Source organism: Eptatretus burgeri, chromosome 12 (assembly GCF_056783735.1).
Source record: "Eptatretus burgeri isolate ZD-2024b chromosome 12, Ebu_testis_v1, whole genome shotgun sequence".
NCBI classification, from domain to species: Eukaryota; Metazoa; Chordata; class Myxini; order Myxiniformes; family Myxinidae; genus Eptatretus; species Eptatretus burgeri.
In genome coordinates, this window is record NC_140972.1 from 5,002,451 (window position 1) to 5,022,730 (window position 20,280).

At 45.3% G+C, this 20,280-nt stretch overlaps 1 protein-coding gene across 5 annotated transcripts in view; it reads right to left on the bottom strand.

Moving 5' to 3' along the window:
* Positions 1–1,289: 1,289 nt before the first annotated feature.
* LOC147015009 (regulator of G protein signaling 12-like) overlaps positions 1,290–20,280 on the bottom strand; it is a 66,587-nt gene continuing 47,596 nt past the window's right edge. For 4 of the 5 annotated variants that reach the window (XM_085849289.1, XM_085849290.1, XM_085849287.1 and 1 more), the window contains 4 exons: positions 19,036–19,156; positions 17,582–17,661; positions 10,808–10,970; positions 1,290–2,533 (listed from right to left, as the gene is read on the bottom strand). In XM_085849289.1, the coding sequence (XP_085705415.1) occupies positions 1,656–2,533; positions 10,808–10,970; positions 17,582–17,661; positions 19,036–19,156 (1,242 nt within the window). In that variant the 3' untranslated portion in view covers positions 1,290–1,655. The remainder of the gene's footprint in view (positions 2,534–10,807; positions 10,971–17,581; positions 17,662–19,035; positions 19,157–20,280) is intronic. The other variant, XM_085849288.1, reaches the window with a different exon arrangement.

Below are 20,280 nucleotides of genomic sequence, written 5' to 3' on the forward strand. Positions count from 1 at the left end.
GGAAGGTGCTCAGTTACAGAGCCTGCTGTTGTTCACCGAAGACAATTTATTTCACAGTCACCTCAATGGTCCAGCAAACTCTAGCATCGTGGTTACCTTGGTAATTAATGTTGGGTGTGTGCAGAATGTGCAATTTTATTAGGCCACTTCTCTCTCTGACTATGCAATACATCACACACTCACCTGCTTGGCCCCATTTCCCCTGAGCACTAAATTAAACAATGGATGGAGTTCCTCAATAGCAAGAGGTCAAGACTGTCTCTGGATATGTCAAGGGCCTTCAACAGTCTGGCACCATGTTATTCTTGCCCAGCTATCTACCTATACAATCTAAGGCGACCACCTTTCTTGTATTGCTGACATCCTCAACTGACACATAACTTTCAATGCAATAATCTCATGTCATTTCTTCCACTTGAGACTGGAGTGGCTCAAAGGCATCATCTTTGTCCCACAAGTCCTGTTCCAAGTATACATGATCTCTCTAGTGCTCTGGAAAAACCTTTTATCATTTTTACGTATGATTCCACATTATACTGGATAATTCCGCATCTCACCAACAGGAAGTTCAGTCTCGCATTTCTGAGCCTACCCCTTAGCTTCAACCTCTTCTGAGCAGACTGTATAATCAAACCTCCAAAGTTAACTGCAGACTCGGTAGCCTCCTCCATTGTGCCAAGTCTTTCGTTGAAAAATCTGAATTTCTCATAGCCTACAAGGCCTATGTCCATTGCTAAATGGAGTACCATGCTGCTCTCCCATATAGGCTGGTACCACTACTTCATATCTTTAGTTCCTGGGCACTGACACTGTGGAATCCATTGCTCAGAATATTATTTGCATCTCCGCAAGGAAGCCGAAGCATGATGCAGACTGGTCAGTGGCCTCTGTTTTTAAGTGCCTCTTCTCCTGTGCAGCTCTCTCAGCCTCTCGACCCTCTCCTCAGCAACTATAGGAGCATACACTCTTCCAGTAACCCAGTCATGGTTAAACTCCCCAAATTCCACTCCGTTGTTCCACTTTTCTCCCACTTGTAGAACTCTTTCCTCAGTCTGTTCAATCCAATCCTTCACTCCATGACTTCAAGTTGCCAGATCACACCACTTGAGGTCATCCTTCATCGATACCTACCCTCCCTTTACCCCTCCCCATCTACTCACAGGTAGTTCCCCTTTCCCATCTTCTCTTTCCTCTTCCTGTTCATTAATCCCCTTGTTGAGTCAACCTATTGTCCCACTGCCCAATCAATGCATCACCTTGTTCTTCCATATGCCAAGACTTTATGTACAAATTTTTTTTTTTTAATTCCACAAGTATAATCAACCTTGTATACTTACAAAACCCAGCAAAATTCTGAATTGGTCACTCTTTAGAAACAACAATGTATCAAAAACCTATAAAATTTCTTCAAAACAGCAATGAAATGAAAACCCCATTTTGGAAATAACATGGATTGTCAAACGGACAGTGGAAAGGATATTGCATGTTGGCAACATTAGACTATTTTTGAATGCAGGATTAAAGCAATTTACAGTTACAAAAACTTATAATGAAAATGTTATATTGCATCCAATTCAAATAATTTCTCTCACATCGTGTTTTCTGAAGAAACTGGAGTACAGGGACAAACTCTACCATTCTTCACCAACTTAACATCATACAAATGTAGCCTTTGTCTTCACTTTCTTCCTAGCTTCTTCTTCCTTTGTCTGCATGATGTGTGGTATTTCTGACTGCTGGTACAGCCCTGTACGTGTCCTTCCCTGGCATCCTGAAATCCGTCTCACAAACTCCATGCCATCCCCACTTCTGCTGCCATCTTCACCAATTCCGATTTCTCCTGGTGCTCCGCTCGCGTTTCTTCGGTGTTCCGGGTCTCTCTCCCTCGATTCATTCATTCCAGATCCTCCATCATCAGGAATGTTTTTACACCGCTGCATCAGTGGTTGGACAGGTGAGCTTTCACATGGCTGCTTGTCCAATTGTTCTGTCATTGGACTCTGTGCAATAATCGTGGTATTTGGGCTGGTGCTATCTCCCTCTGCCAGTAATGTTAATTCCGACTCCTCTTGCTCCTCTTCCTCTTCTACGTTTTCACTCGGGTCTCTGCTCCATGGTGGCATTTCTTGAAGTGCTGCATGACCATCTATATATGAAGGTTCTGACAATGGTCTCACTTTGCCATCACTTCTCAACCTAGTTAGGCCAGCAAAGTCTTGACTCAGAGTATGAAGTGAGCTTGCAAAATAAAGTTCAGCTTCAGCTCGTGAAGGGATGAGACCACCACCAAAGTCTTCAACAATAACTTTATGACCAGAGCCCAGTTCCATGTCCACTGTTTGATGAAATATCCTTGGCTCTGACTCTTTCGTGAGAGCCTGCTTCTGTTCCTGGTTCATCTCAAACTTTGACATGCCAGTTGCTGAATATTTAGGCTTCAGGAAATCTGGTAAAATCAGGTCTTCTTTTCTCAGGAGTCCTCGTTGGTCATCAACTCGTCTTGCCTGGGCCTTTATCAAGATTTCAAAGAGTTCTGCAAAACAAAAACTTTAATTTAATTTGCTGTACACAATACTAATGTATTCCAAAGACAGCATTAATCTAGAATGTTATGAGATGAAATATTGATATTGGCAAACAACCCAAGACTTTAAAAAGGATGTATGTGCTGCTTCCTTGCTTGATGCTCAGCATTTAAAAGGTTAAGAACAATGGCAATCCCCATCGGTTCGAATCCATAGGGAGGAGGAAATGTCCCGCTGAATGCGGAGAGAAAAGTGGCGCCATTGTTGTGATGTCAGAGTGTCCCAGGAAGCGAAGGCACTTCCCCCAAGCTCAGTGGCTGTGTTCAGTGTTTGTCTCGTCAGTACTTACATTGAGAAAATAGATTTATTTAAAAAAAAAAAACTTTTCACAGATTTATTGATGTCAGCCTGAAATAGGAAGGGCCGGGAGGATAGCATACAGGTACGCACACTCACCACTGAGCTGTCTCGCCTGCTTTTGAATCCCGAACCAGCTATAAACCTTCGTCTGGGTGTTTCAGATTGGGTGATTCATCAACGTGTGTGCCGTCCCTCGGATGGACGTTAAACTGGATGTCCCGTCTACCGGCATTAGTTGGTGGACTTTAAAGATCTGATGGTGTCCTTCACAAATAGTATATGAGCTATCACCAGCACCATGAACAAATTCCAAATTCCTGCTCTAAACCTACTCGGTCTAGTGAAATGGTTCATGAACGCCAGCTATTTTGTGAAAGATTTGGGCCAAACCTTCCCCAGCCGATGCCACAAGAATGTGGGGATAATTGTGGCCCTTAAAGAACAACATTTTAATAGGGGCGATGCCCCTGCAGTCACCTGGTGGAACCAGGGAACCACTGGTAGGCATGAATGACCCACAAAATGTCACATTGAAGAAAGGAAATACCTATTTTGTGGGGGCCAACCCCCTGATTTCTTTTAATGCTGTGAACAAACTTTAGTACATCACGGGTGATGAAGGTCCTGGTCAAATTTCATTGAAATTGTGTGTCTTTTGGAGAAGAAAATCTGCGTGTCTATATACTGACTGTGACTGACTGACTGACTGATTGACACTGCGTGATGCTCATACCTCACTTGAACTATGTCCCAGGTGAGCTGAAAAATGGCATTTGTAATCCAAGGATGTGACCTTTGTTACCCTTATTTGTTACCTACGTAAGTCTCTATTTAGTGTCCATGTAGTTTGGATTTCTTGTCCATGCACTGCCTTCCAAGAGCTCCAAAGATCAACAGTTCTCAAGTAATTTTAAAAAACTTTTAAACTTTTCCATTAGTCATTCACCCAAGAGCAGAACTTGCAGTCAGGTGATCATGTTTCACCACCAGGATGTGGACTACAAGCTGTTGTCTTGGTATTCCACATTGGATGACAGAGTATTCTTCTCTTCAAAGGAATAAATTGTCAGTTGTCTATTCTGCTTGTTAAAAAGAATCCCACAATGCCTTTAAAAAACGGTGCACCTTCCATCCCATCGGAAAATACTACAGTATGTACTATACTGGAGAGTCAAAATGTTTTCCCCTTTTCAAAAAGTTTCAGCCAAAAAGCTCGATTTCAAATGGCTTCAATAAGCTCACCCGTTGCGAGGAAAAATGGGACTCGCACCTTGCACTGGGAAAAACTGCCTGTAAAAATTGTAAATAAATAATTTCAATCTGTGCCGAGTTTTGTTGACCTTCATATTTGGGGAGAAAAGCTTTTGATATGAATACTGTATTTTTGCCAGAGCTGCATAATCAATAAATAATGGCAACTTGTTTCATTATCAATGTTAGGGAACTATAAATGGACTGCAAAAAGGTGTTTGGCCTTTTTCAGAACGGCACCATCTTCAGTTCCATTTATTCGGGTATTTAAGTAATAAAAGTACTAGGTGTGAATGTATTTGAACAATATGTACACCAAAAGTTTTAAAAAGAAAAAGAAAACCCTTAACACTTTTGCCATTCTACTTCCACATGTCGGCTGGAACGCTGGCATGCTAGTACACCAAGCGAAAAAAGTAAATCAGAAACATCGGGGTGTGGATGTAAATTTCTCAAAAATTAGCAGAATTGGTATATCTCTTGACTGTATTGGAAGGTTACCAATCTGATAAGTAAAATACCCGTTTCCCAAAACAGATTGGCCTTCCAATTAATCTTTATTCAGGAAAATAGAATCATCTACTTGGCTTATAAAAGGATTCTTATATAAATAATTATGAACTGGTGTCTGAAAGTCTGGCTGGAAGCAGGAGTCGAGCTTAAATGGAATGTGTGTGAAGGTAATGTCCAGAGCTCCTATCAACCTTCAGGTCAAATATTCCCCAGCCCTTTGAATTTAAGCTAACCTCCGAATGGCCGCTGCGATCAGGCCATGAGTGATGTTTCCCCTGAACCCAAAAACGTCAGCTATGGTGCCATGATGTCTTGAGAATGACCAGATATTCTCATTATCTTACCCGCCCCTCCCTTTTTCCCTGTATATGAAATAAGAACTCAAAAAGTCCATGTACGGCAGAATCAGAGGAAGACTGTTGCTTTTTGAACCTCCTCTGAATTCTCCATTTCTATATGTTTGTGTTTGTTTATGTTTTGTTTTTAAAAATGACTCAAATGTACAGGTGTAAGTGAGAATTATTCTCCAGGGGCAATACCCCTGGGCACTCACCTGGTAGTGGCAACTCACTGGCAACCTGGTAGTGGTAGATAAGATAACTCGGGAACCACTGGTACGCATGGATGACCCACAAAATATGTAATGGAGAAGAAAGCAAATACTTATGGATTTTTTGTAATGCCATGAACAAACTTTCGTACAGCACGGGTGATAAAGGTTGTGGTCAAGTTTCATTGGAATTGTGTGTGTCGTTTCGGAGAAGAAAGGAAATACATATTTTGGGGAGTACCCCCCCCCCCCGACACTCCCTTAGACCCCAATTTACAAACTTTGGTACATACATGGTGATGAACGTTGTGGTGAAGTTTCATTGAAATAGTTTGTGTAGTGTCAGAAAAGAAGTTGAAAGTATTTGTGGACGGATGGACGACACGCCATCCCATAAGCTCCGCAGAACTACGTTCCAGGTGAGCTTAAAAGGAGCAAAAACTGATCCCGTAAACTACAAACCTGACAGCTTACTTCAAATCATCAGCAATGTCATGGAATCCATCATCACAGTCAAAATCAAATCCTTCCTTTTCTCCTGTGGCCTCATCTCAGGAAATAAATTCGGATTCATACCAGGTCGCTCCAGCTTGGACATCCTGCTTTTGTGCTGTCCCAAAAATGGATGGAGGCCCTCAATCTCAGACATGAGATCAGGGCCATCTCACTAGGCATATCAGGAGCATTTGATGTCTGGCACCGCGCCTTGTTCTCCAAACCCACTCCCTATGGCATCCAAGACCACCTCCTCGCATGGTGTACCAACTTCCTCTACTCTCGTGTCCAACATGTGGCTCTCAAGATCTTCTCATCTCCTCTCCCTGTCAAAGCTGTAATGTTCCAAGGCAGTGTGTTGGGCCAAATCCTATTCCGAGTCTCAATCAACGATCTCTTTGACTCCCTGGAAAATTATATTTATATATCTGTTCATGACTCCACACTCTGTGGTGACATCCTTCATACTTCAGACAGGCAGGCAGCAGCCTCTTTCCTCTGTGCAGATCTTTATGGAATCACAAGCTGGTCCAACACTTGGAAAATGCCTTTCAATCCTGACAAATCTCACACACCAAGTCTGTCTCTCAGAAAAGACCATCTGGTGAACCCTCCCATCCACTTCCTTTGCAATCCTCTTGAGGAAATTCAGTCCCTCCAACTTTTGGTCCTCACCATCAGCCATGATCTTTCTTGGGAAAACCACATATCTGAGTTCACCTCAAAATCTAGTCACAAACTGGGGATCCTTCAACTTTCAAAGTCTTTCCTTCACACATCTGAACTTTTATTTTCTAACAAGGCCATCAGCAGTTTGATGGAGTATTGCACTGCCCTGTGGGTTGGTGGCCCTGCCCCACACCTTACTCAGCTTGACGTCTTGGAAACCAAGGCCTTCAACATCATCGGAATCTCCTGCAATTAAGCGAATTCTCTGGGCCTATCACTTTCATTGCACAGATGGTGGTCTCTTTGTCTTTTACCACCTCCTTTCAGATCTTGCACCCTCTGCCCTCCTCCCACCCCCCCCCCCCAGATTTCTGTAGAGCGCATGTTGTTTGCCAGTAACCCCCTGGTCGTGAAATTTCCAAAATCCAGACCGAGTGCTCACCTCCATTTATTCTTTTCGCTTTTTCCAACGTGTGGAACAAACTTCCTCTATCTCTTCGAGTCAATCCTCCCCTCCAATCCTTTGATAAAGCAGTTCACCAACATCTCAGGTCATCCCCCATTCACAACCACTATCTTTTACACCTCCAATAACACCCCACCCTCCCCCCTTCCCACAAGCCCGTCTTTCTGGGTTTCCAGTTGTTGCTTTTAATTCTGTCAATGATAGTTTGTGTATCCTGTATCAACTGTATCCATCTTGTTCACTCCCTGTGCCCTCCTCTTGCTCTTATTCTTTCACGTCTCCAATGTCTCCATGCACGTTGTCCCCCACCGCTGGGTGTGATTATTTTATTTATTTGGGAATGATTCTTCGGGGCTAATAAAACAGTTTAGTATAACGAAAGTTATTTCTTTGTATTTGTGTCGATAAGCATATCATATATCAAAGACATACTGTACACATTGGAATCACATGTAATTGCTTCCTTTCTCATGGATAAAGTCCGGTTCCCTTTGTTTTAAAAACCTGTCTTTCCCGAACGACGGATAGCACACAAAACTATAAATGGAAATATTTTCAAAGCAATAGAAAAACATAATAGTATGTGCAATATTTTACTTTTAGAAATTGAAAATTTCAATTGTTTACAACTGTACACTGTCTGGAGAGAGTGAGTGTCAAGGCATCACAAAACACACGTTGAATGTAGCAAAGGTTGAGGCCTTCACTGCACAACCTTCCACAGCCACGAGTTAAAACAAAATGAAAAGTGAGCACAGATATTTATATCAATTGTTGCCGGGGCAATATTCCATAAAGCATTACATTTCTTTGTCTATTTTATTGGGTCATGTGACCTGCAGTGGGCAGACAGTCTGCACCAGCTGCCTTTTATTCCTGGATATTTTCGTTTACAATCTTTACGAATTGCTCCGACAGTTTGGTGATTTTTTTTCCCGAGGATATTGGCTTCAGGTCACATCATTATGCAAACTTTCAGCTTTCTACCCCACCAAGAAGGTACGAAACATGTGAGTCGTCAGTGTTTCGAAAGATAGATATATATATATGAGATATATTTATATTATTTATATATTGTTGCGGGGTCGGGTGAGAAGACCATGAGGGGGGGAAAGCTATCTCGGCTCCCACCAGACTCCCCAGAATTGTAGTTACCTAAAAGTTAATCTGGGTCCTCCGTCTAGTTAATCCGGTTACCTAAAAAATAACCACGTGATTTAATTACCGGGGAACACGACCTCGGTATGCCTTGTCTGGACCGGATCACTTTACAGGATCGGATGCAGCCGAGCGACACTGCCAAGGACGTACCAGCTAAAAGGAACGGATTGTTGGGAATAAAGTCCTGGCTAAGCTAAGATTCAGACCATGCTGGATGAATGAAGGAAAAGACAAAAACGAGCAGGGAACATTTCTAATAATAATTTGTTAACAATGGGCAAGGAAAGGTATGTGGTACAATTAATGGATTTATTGGGGTGTGCAAGCAGAGATAGGGAAGAAAGGTGTGGTGCAGCAATAAACAAGCAACTTATGAAAGTGGACACAGAGCAGACCTAACCTGAAAATAATAATAACAAGTGGTGCCAGGCACAACAAATCCTGCCCATTTAAGGCATAAAGCTATTTTGGGGATCAAATTTAAATTTGATACATCCTTAACCTGAATGTTGATTATAAGGAATAGAATAAGGTTCACTATAAGCTTAGTTTGAAGTCGATTAAACCATTTTTGACGAAGTTATGAGCGAAAAATGATTTTGACCTTTTCGTGACCTGACCTTGACCTTTGACCTAATTGGACCCAAAAGTTAATGGGGTCGTCCAAGGTTCATTACCCACCTGTGGATACAATTTGACAGTGTTTGAGCCAGCACGGCATCAGCCCACGTGTCCTCAAAGCCAGCTCTTCTGCTCTTGCTCACCCTCTCTCTGTTCTATTCACCCTCTCATTTGCCCAAGGTCATCTGCCATCTGCTTGGAAATCTGCTAACATCACTGCCCTGGATAAAAAGGTGCAAAAACAGATCCCTGTAACTACAGACCAATCAGCCTTCTCCCAATCATCAGCAAGGTTATGGAATCCATCATCGCTTCAGACATGAAATCCTTCCGCTTCTCCAATGGCTTGATTTCCAGTCATCAATTTGTTTGGTTGGTTTCAGACAAGGTCACTCTACCCTGGATATGCTGCTTCTGCTCTCCCATCAATGGATGGAGGTCCTCAATGCCAGACAGGAAATCCGAGCCGTATCCCTGGACATATCACGTGCTTTTGACACAGTCTGGCACCCTGCACTACTTACCAAACTCTCTTCCCATGGTATTCAAGGCCATCTCCACTCATGGCTCGCAGACTTCCTCTCCTGTCGCAGTCAACGTGTGGCCCTAAATGGAGTTCTTTCATCCCCTCTTCCTGTGCAGGCTGGAGTTCCTCAAGGTAGCGTTCTGGGCCCTGTTCTTTTTCTGGTTTTCATCAATGATCTCTTGGACTCTCTGGAAAATCCTCTATTTATCTTTGCCGACGACTCCACCCTCTGCCGTACCATCTGTCATCCCTCAGACCGGCAAGCAGCAGCTTCTTCGCTCACTGCAGATCTGGATAAAATCACAAACTGGTCCAACACGTGGAACATGTCTTTCAATCGAGACAAATCTCACACTCTCACTATGTCTCTTCGAAAGGACCGTTTAGAAAACCCCCCCATCCACTTTCTCAACAATCCTCTGGAAGAAGTCTTTTCTTTCAAGCTTCTGGGTCTCACTATCTGCCATGACCTTTCCTGGGAATGTCACATTTCCAACCTCGCCTCAAAAGCCAGTCGCCGACTGGGAATCCTCCATCGTGCAAAGTCCTTCCTCGGCCCTCTTGAGCTCCTGACCACTTACAAAGCTTTTGTCCGTAGCCTGATGGAGTACTGCTCTCCCCTCTGGGCTGGTGCTCCTGCCTCTCACCTTTCTCGGATTCACGCTGTCGAAACCAGGGCATTTAAGATCATCGGCATCTCCCGCAATGAAGCTGAGTCTTTGGGCCTCTCACTCAATCACCGCAGGTTGGTCGGTGGTCTTTCTGTCTTCTACCGACTCCTCTCCAGCCTTGCCCCCCTGCTCTCTCTGCGATTTGTCCCCACCACATTTCCACAGGGCGCTCAAGGTCCGCCAACAACCCCCTTCTGGTAAAACTACCAAAATCACGAATCACTGCTCATCTTCACTCTTTCATTCCTCTTTTTTCCCGCCTTTGGAATAAACTTCCTCACTCTATTCTTTCCCATTCTTCCCTCCAGGATTTCAAAACAGCTGTTCACCACCACCTCTTATCTTCCCCCATCCAAATCCTCGATCTTTTCTACCCCCGATAATCCACCCAAGCCCACTTCCTTCAATTCCCCTGCTTTCCTTCCTGAAAGTCCCTGTAATGTCCATCTTCTCTTCGCCATGTTCCTTGTCCCATCCCCATCCCTCTCCCTTCCACAGTTCACCTAATGTGTCTGTTCCCCACTGTTTTGCCCCTCCCACTCCCGCCCCTCTTGTCTCATGCCCCCTTCCTGTGAGTTGTGTGTTAGCTCTCATACGAGCCTCGACCAAGGTATACAAAAAAAAAAAGCCGTTTTCCCGTAAAGTTGTATTTTCGTAACCATGTTTTCGTTTTAATGGAAAATTTGTAATTTTGACCGATGACCATGACCCCCAAAACTTCGGACCCTACCGTCTTCAAAATATGCATTTTTCACTATAGGAATGGGTAGGATTTAAGTGACAAATACAATAAGGTTCACTATATAATAAGCTTATTTTGAAGTAAATCAGATCATTTTTGACGAAGTTATTAGCGAAAAACGATTTTGATATTTTCGTGACCTATATATATATATATATATATATATATATATATATATATATATATATATATATATATATATATATATATATATATATATAAAAAAATACATATGTTATATATACTACAATTCCCACCTTCATTCGTGTCCATTTTCGTTTTAACCTTGCCATATTTCTTCCTTTGCAGCATTCCCTCCAGCATCCTTGGTGTCCAGTTGCTTTTGCTGGATCCTTCGCGACTGGATTTTCTTCCAGTGAGCGTTTTGTCTTTTGCCATTTTCAGATTCACAGCAGCTTCCTGCACCATTGGAGATCAAGTCAAGACAACAGAAGATCCACAGACTTCATGATGTTTACAAACACATGCTAAATGTTGCATATCCAGGACAAACTGGAGAGATGCTCATGAGATCACAAACTCCTGCCCCACAGTGCCAACACTATTGTGAAGCATTTCCGAAGCCACTTTGCAAAAACTCGGCATACATATACCGAGACTGGTCTCGTAACACTTCCTGCAGCACACGTACATGTAATATTGGAACTTCATGATGAGCAATTTCATCTGCAAACCAATACTCTGCATTTTATTTGAAATTCACAAAAAAATATCCATTAACCTCGATGCCTAATACGTCCAGGTTTAGTTCAGTCATTAAGCCTGGTGTTGGCTTAGTGGTGAGGGTGGTGGCTTGGGATCCTGGGGTCCTGAGTTCAAGCTCTGTTGGCCGCTGAATTAAAAATACACCAGGAGGTTGAATCAGCCTGTCATCCCTCCAAGGTCGGCAAAATGAGCAGCAGTGTACTGGAAATGGGGGACACTGCATCAACGGCATAGCCGTGTCCCAACCAATGATGCAACCAGCAGCCACAGGCTGCACTTGATAGAGGGAGAGTTCAGTTTATTCGATGGTTTTTCAGGTATGCCTTTTTAAAAGTTACATTTTTATGTCAAATTTAACCACCAAGTCGATTTTATACCTGGAATGTGGATTATGTTCAAGAGAGCCACACCCGTTCCTGAAGGTGTGTTTATCCACACGTAAATTGAACCATTATTGTTTGTTCTAATTCGGCATTAAAAAAAATATATTAAAAAAAAAACTTACATTACATGCACCCATCTTTCTACAGCAATGAAATAACATTACAAATTTTGTATTTAAAAGATAATCCATGCTCCCCATCAAGCTGTGCGTTTGCTCCATCTTGTTTTTAATGGCATTTGGTTTGCGGAAAAAGGAACGTGCATCGAAGGAAACCCGCGTACAAGTTGCGTCATAAGGGGAGTTTTATCGAAAGGTCCCAAGCGTCTGTGTGTTCACATTTTTGTTTGTTTTATTTATTCTTTCTGGGAGATACAGCTATTGCCATCTCACTCATGAAGCAGTCCTTTATTGGTGTACAATGCAGTAATACCCCGATTTACGTCTCGCCTTTTTATGTCGTTTCGCAAATGCGTCGTCACGTTATTAGTACCACTACCAGACTTGCGTCACTTCAATGAACACTTAAGTTGTTTTAAAGCCATACCTTTTATTCTCGAGCATTTTCAGAACTTACAAGACTGATAAAAATTCCAAAATACATCACAAAAGTAACAAATCGGGAGATCGCAAAATCGCCGAAAAAATTCCTTTGCGTCGAGCTGAAAGAAATGTGTTGTGCTGTCGAGTGGCCAAGAGGCATTGTAAAAATGTTCCCCAAGAAGTGAAATTGGATGTTGTTTGTCAATTGGATGCTGATGAGCACATGGTTGATGTTGCCGGGTTATTAAGTTAGCCTCCAACTTTGGTGAGTACCATCTATAAATATGCCAACGCACATTGAAGGAGGGAAAAGAATTAATTACTTTTAAGCTTTTTAGCTCTTTCAATTTTAGCTCTCATGCGAGCTTCGACAATGTATACAAAACAAGAAGCGAATACTTCGATATCGCGTGGCTGGGGGCAGTAAAAGTCGAGGTTAAGAATGATGAAACAATTTTGCAGTTATAAACTTTAAATGTAGACACGGTGAATTAGCATGCATGATGGGAAGAGTTGTGACGTTGGACAAATTTATATTTATAGCCCTCAGATCAAAGGGACATACGTGGCTATAAGTGTGACAGAAGACACAGGACAGAATAGCCAATTATATAACAGCGCGATGTCGCCGTGCTGTAATAACCACTTCTGTCACCAAAAAAAGAGGAAGAAATCACCTCCAGAAGACGTTTAAAAAACACTTCTGGTGAAAAACAATGAAGAACGAGAGTTACAACGCTGCGCGTCAACAACTAACGGAACAGGAAGATTATCACTTCCTGCTAAGAAAATCAACTTCCGGCATCACACAGTAAACGATTCAGCACAAAAAACGTCGCTCTTCCGCATTAACCCCGCCCACAATTCACCCGGCAACCTCTGCCCACAATCCACCCGGCAATCTCCGCCCACAATCCACCCAGCAATCTCCGCCCACAATCCACCCGGCAATCTCCGCCCACAATACACCCGGCAATCTCCGCCCACAATTGACCCAGCAATCTCCGCCCACAATCCACCTGGCAATCTCCGCCCACAATACACCCGGCAATCTCCGCCCACAATCCACCCGGCAATCTCCTCCCACAACCCACCCAGCAATCTCCGCCCACAATCCACCCGGCAATCTCCACCCAGAATACACCCGGCAATCTCCGCCCACAATTCACCCAGCAATCTCCTCCCACAATCCACCCGGCAATCTCCGCCCACAATCCACCCGGCAATCTCCGCCCACAATCCACCCGGCAATCTCCGCCCACAATACACCCGGCAATCTCCGCCAACAATCCACCCGGCAATCTCCGCCCACAATCCACCCGGCAATCTCCTCCCACAATCCACCCGGCAATCTCCGCCCACAATCCACCCGGCAATCTCCGCCCACAATACACCCGGCAATCTCCGCCCACAATTCACCCAGCAATCTCCGCCCACAATCCACCCGGCAATCTCCGCCCACAATACACCCGGCAATCTCCGCCCACAATCCACCCGGCAATCTCCGCCCACAATCCACCCGGCAATCTCCTCCCACAATCCACCCGGCAATCTCCGCCCACAATCCACCCGGCAATCTCCGCCCACAATCCACCCGGCAATCTCCGCCCACAATACACCCGGCAATCTCCGTCCACAATCCACCCGGCAATCTCCGCCCACAATCCACCCGGCAATCTCCTCCCACAATCCACCCGGCAATCTCCGCCCACAATCCACCCGGCAATCTCCGCCCACAATACACCCGGCAATCTCCGCCCACAATACACCCGGCAATCTCCGCCCACAATACACCCGGCAATCTCCGCCCACAATACACCCGGCAATCTCCGCCCACAATACACCCGGCAATGTCCGCCCACAATACACCCGGCAATCTCCGCCCACAATACACCCGGCAATCTCCTCCCACAATACACCCGGCAATCTCCTCCCACAATCCACCCGGCAATGTCCGCCCACAATACACCCGGCAATCTCCGCCCACAATACACCCGGAAATCTCCGCCACAATACACCCGGAAATCTCCGCCCACAATCCAACTGGCAATCTCCGCCCACAATCCAACCGGCAATCTCCGCCCACAATCCACCCGGCAATCTCCGCCCACAATCCACCCGGCAATCTCCGCCACAATACACCCGGAAATCTCCGCCACAATACACCCGGCAATCTCCTCCCACAATACACCCGGCAATCTCCGCCCACAATCCACCCGGCAATCTCCGCCCACAATACACCCAGCAATCTCCGCCCACAATACACCCGGCAATCTCCTCCCACAATCCACCCGGCAATGTCCGCCCACAATACACCCGGCAATCTCCGCCCACAATACACCCGGAAATCTCTGCCACAATACACCCAGAAATCTCCGCCCACAATCCAACTGGCAATCTCCGCCCACAATCCAACCGGCAATCTCCGCCCACAATCCACCCGGCAATCTCCGCCCACAATCCACCCGGCAATCTCCGCCCACAATCCACCCGGCAATCTCCGCCCACAATCCACCCGGCAATCTCCGCCACAATACACCCGGAAATCTCCGCCACAATACACCCGGCAATCTCCGCCCACAATACACCCGGCAATCTCCGCCCACAATACACCCGGCAATCTCCGCCACAATACACCCGGCAATCTCCGCCACAATACACCCGGCAATCTCCGCCCACAATACACCCGGCAATCTCCGCCCACAATACACCCGGCAATCTCCTCCCACAATCCACCCGGCAATGTCCGCCCACAATACACCCGGCAATCTCCGCCCACAATACACCCAGAAATCTCCGCCACAATACACCCGGAAATCTCCGCCCACAATCCAACCGGCAATCTCCGCCCACAATCCACCCGGCAATCTCCGCCACAATCTCCGCCACAATACACCCGGAAATCTCCGCCACAATACACCCGGCAATCTCCTCCCACAATACACCCGGCAATCTCCGCCCACAATACACCCGGCAATCTCCGCCCACAATCCACCCGGCAATCTCCGCCCACAATACACCCGGCAATCTCGGCGCACAATACACCCGGCAATCTCCTCCCACAATCCACCCGGCAATGTCCGCCCACAATACACCCGGAAATCTCCGCCACAATACACCCGGAAATCTCCGCCCACAATCCAAGCGGCAATCTCCGCCCACAATCCAACCGGCAATCTCCGCCCACAATCCACCCGGCAATCTCCTCCCACAATACACCCGGAAATCTCCGCCACAATACACCCGGCAATCTCCTCCCACAATACACCCGGCAATCTCCGCCCACAATACACCCGGCAATCTCCGCCCACAATCCACCCGGCAATCTCCGCCCACAATACACCCGGCAATCTCGGCCCACAATACACCCGGCAATCTCCTCCCACAATCCACCCGGCAATGTCCGCCCACAATACACCCGGAAATCTCCCCCACAATACACCCGGAAATCTCCGCCCACAATCCAACCGGCAATCTCCGCCCACAATCCAACCGGCAATCTCCGCCCACAATCCACCCGGCAATCTCCTCCCACAATACACCCGGCAATCTCCGCCCACAATCCACCCGGCAATCTCCGCCCACAATACACCCAGCAATCTCCGCCCACAATACACCCGGCAATCTCCTCCCACAATCCACCCGGCAATGTCCGCCCACAATACACCCGGCAATCTCCGCCCACAATACACCCGGAAATCTCTGCCACAATACACCCAGAAATCTCCGCCCACAATCCAACTGGCAATCTCCGCCCACAATCCAACCGGCAATCTCCGCCCACAATCCACCCGGCAATCTCCGCCCACAATCCACCCGGCAATCTCCGCCCACAATCCACCCGGCAATCTCCGCCCACAATCCACCCGGCAATCTCCGCCACAATACACCCGGAAATCTCCGCCACAATACACCCGGCAATCTCCGCCCACAATACACCCGGCAATCTCCGCGCACAATACACCCGGCAATCTCCGCCACAATACACCCGGCAATCTCCGCCACAATACACCCGGCAATCTCCGCCCACAATACACCCGGCAATCTCCGCCCACAATACACCCGGCAATCTCCTCCCACAATCCACCCGGCAATGTCCGCCCACAATACACCCGGCAATCTCCGCCCACAATACACCCAGAAATCTCCGCCACAATACACCCGGAAATCTCCGCCCACAATCCAACCGGCAATCTCCGCCCACAATCCACCCGGCAATCTCCGCCACAATCTCCGCCACAATACACCCGGAAATCTCCGCCACAATACACCCGGCAATCTCCTCCCACAATACACCCGGCAATCTCCGCCCACAATACACCCGGCAATCTCCGCCCACAATCCACCCGGCAATCTCCGCCCACAATACACCCGGCAATCTCGGCCCACAATACACCCGGCAATCTCCTCCCACAATCCACCCGGCAATGTCCGCCCACAATACACCCGGAAATCTCCGCCACAATACACCCGGAAATCTCCGCCCACAATCCAACCGGCAATCTCCGCCCACAATCCAACCGGCAATCTCCGCCCACAATCCACCCGGCAATCTCCGCCCACAATCCACCCGGCAATCTCCGCCCACAATACACCCGGCAATCTCCGCCACAATACACCCGGCAATCTCCGCCACAATACACCCGACAATCTCCGCCACAATACACCCAGCAATCTCCGCCCACAATACACCCAGCAATCTCCGCCCACAATACACCCGGCAATCTCCGCCCACAATACACCCGGCAATCTCCACCCACAATCCACAAAATTAACGTTACGCAATCAGGTGATGACGCCATAATTCGGAAACCGGGAAGTCGGAAGTCATTGTCTTCAATTGACTGTAGCATTATTTTTTCATTCTATTGCAAATGGCGTTGGCCCCATGTCAATTGGCTGAACTTGAAAAATCAACGTTACGAAATCAGGTGATGATATCATAATTCGGAAACCGGAAGTCGGAAGTACAATTCTTTTCCATCGGGACACTCCCGGGTACATGTTCTGTCAGCATGTGAAGTTTGGTGAAGATCAGTTCAGTACTTTTCGCGTGCAGAGGTCACAGACAAACACGCACACACAGACAGACACACTTTCAACTATATATATATATATATAATATATATAATATATATATATATATATATATATATATATATAATATATATAATATATATATATATATATATAATATATATAATATATATATATATATATATATATATATATATATATATATATATATATATATATATATATATATATATAATTGAAACAAATTGCTTTGATTTATATCATTTTCATATTTGTGGCACTTTTCAGGAACGCATTCCTGACATAAACCAGGGTCTGACAGTAAAACCATAATCAGACAAACCTTGTCTACATGTAGTTCAGCCACTCCCCTTTCCAGTAGCAGCTCTTGTGTTTGCTTTCTTGGATTGCTGTTCAAAAGGTCTGAAAGAGATGAGTGGTGTGCATTCAACTTCAACCAATACCCAACCTCCAAGTTTAGACGCCATACGAACATGTCCGTGGTTTTATTACTCGGCTAACAAGATTCTCGGAGGCACAAAACGATAAAGGAATGTAGAATGAACAAATCGATGATCAAAATGGCACAGATAAGACGAGATAGGATTTAAAAAACATGTTAGACAATGAACTCGGCATAACGTGATGAGATCCAATCTTGACAGATTAGAGAGCGAAGCAAGATCGGGCTTGTGTTGTAAGCATGTTTGGAGTTACCTTCTGAGCACGTAGCTGAAAACGCTGTGACCCACAAGTTGAAAATTGCAGGTGGGGAGGGAAGATTGACAGAAAGAAGGTGATACCACATGCAAGGTGATAGAAGGACACAAGACCACGAACCTATCTCTGGTGTGGCAGCATCAGGCGCAGTGCCCAGGCATCCTGCCACAAAATGCCAATTATGCCTAGGGTCTAATTAACCACTCCATTAGTGTAGAGTAAGATACAAGAGCTCCAACAAATACTGAAAAGCAGTATTACACAACAAAAAATAAACAAATTATGTGTAAGCAGTGCGGAGCTGAGTGGGAACAGGATCTGCCAAGGGAATATTTCACATCCTGAGGGAATGCACATGCAGCACCTGCCTTTGAAGCCTGCTGTTGGCATAATGGTTAAGGTGGCTGGCTTAAGAACTGAGGGTCTTTAGTTTGAGCCCCTGTCGGGCCATTGAATTATCATGAGTTGGAGCCATCCTTCCGAGGTCGGCAAAATGAGTACCAGCTTCCTGGGAAGGGAGCATTGCATCAGCGGCACGGCCGTGCTCCCAGAAAATGATGCAGCCAAGCAACCACAGGCTGCATACGAATAAATAAAACCTGCCTTTGAATGACAATATGCCTTTGAATACACATATATAAACAATGCCCTGACATTTATGGACCCTACATTCGTGGCATTTTTCAGGAATGTATAAATAGCATCCTGCAAATAATGGGGTCCGACAGCACTGCTTCTAATTCAAAACACCTTCCTGCACTGAAAAATGTGGGGACAGGAATACCACACTGTAAATGGTGGGGACTTGTAATACCTTCTCCCACCTAGAGCAGCGCTACACGATACACATTTACATCGAGAACTTGCAACGCCCCCACCCACGCTTCATCCCCTCACAAGACCAACAACAAAGATAAAAACACCCAATACACGAACTGGGATCATGGTGGTCCCCGATGTAATAGGCTTCCGAGTAATCGGGCCAGAACTGGAGGAGTAGCGTGACAAACAAACAAACACCAGTCCATGAATTGTTGTAAGGATAACAATCAGCGACACACACACAAATACACACACCTGCACTGTAGTCCACAGGCCTACCGTCAGGGAGAGACTTTCGAGTCCTGTCCACAATCACACGCTTCCCATCAAGATTGGATACAGCAATTCCAAGGTCCAGTGGTAGTCTTTCCCCTGCCTGCAAAATGCAGAGATATGAAAAAAACAAACCGAAAGACTCGAAATCAAGACGAAAAGCTATTGTACTCCATTATTGCTTTTAATGGATAAGCCAATAAATAAGGAAGAGCTCACACTTGTGTTAAGGGGTTCAAACACATGATGGAGGTGTCATGTTCCAGGAGTTGTTTCTATCTGTAACTCTAAACAAATGTAGAAATTTAAACAATAATTTGTTTGATTGTTGACGTGCAATGTCTTTGGGCTTTTTGTAGTTCGAAGCAAAGTTTTTCAATATCTGTCTGAACAAGTTCGCAGTTGGAGTTCGCCAAACTCCAAATACAAGGCTCAGCATTCTGATGTCAAACAACTTATTATAGTCCTCAACAAATAACAAGTCACAGCAAGGTGTGAGCTTTTTTTGGTGGTGTGTGCAATTCACAATTTTCTCGGCTGTCCCCATCATAAAGTTTGCTGTCGGTAATTATTGTGAAGCGTCTGATGGCTGGAGTTGGCCCATCATCATTCATGGACACATCCGATAAACCTCAAGCAACCGAAAAACTGAACCGTAAAATAAGAATGAACGTCATTTTTAGCTCGCCTGTTCGAAGAACACAGAGCTATAGTGATACCCCCGGCGTGAGCGTCAGCGTGAAAATGTTAAACTTTTTGGTGCAAGTTTTTTTTCCTTTTTATTTTTATCCACCACACTATTTTTTATACGCCCGATATATATATATATATATATATATATATATATATATATATATATATATATATATATATATATATATATATATATATATATATATATATATATATATATATAGGGGTGTATAATGTGATACCTGTCGTCCGTCCGTTCCTGTCCGCACTCTAACTCCCAAAGCTTTCAACTTTCACGTTTCATATTTGGTACATAGGTACAGACTGTGGAGACGGTGTGTCGCGACATACGTTCGTCATCTAAAGTGGTTGCCATGGCAACCAGGATGCTGTTTTCCATGTAGTAGCACAATTCTGTATATACCTTCTTGTTCGGGTGTATATTGTGCTCACTTGCGCTCTTGTTACTGATTACAATATACAAATACATATATTGCTTTAAAATTATTTGGATCAGACTTCACTGCAATGCTT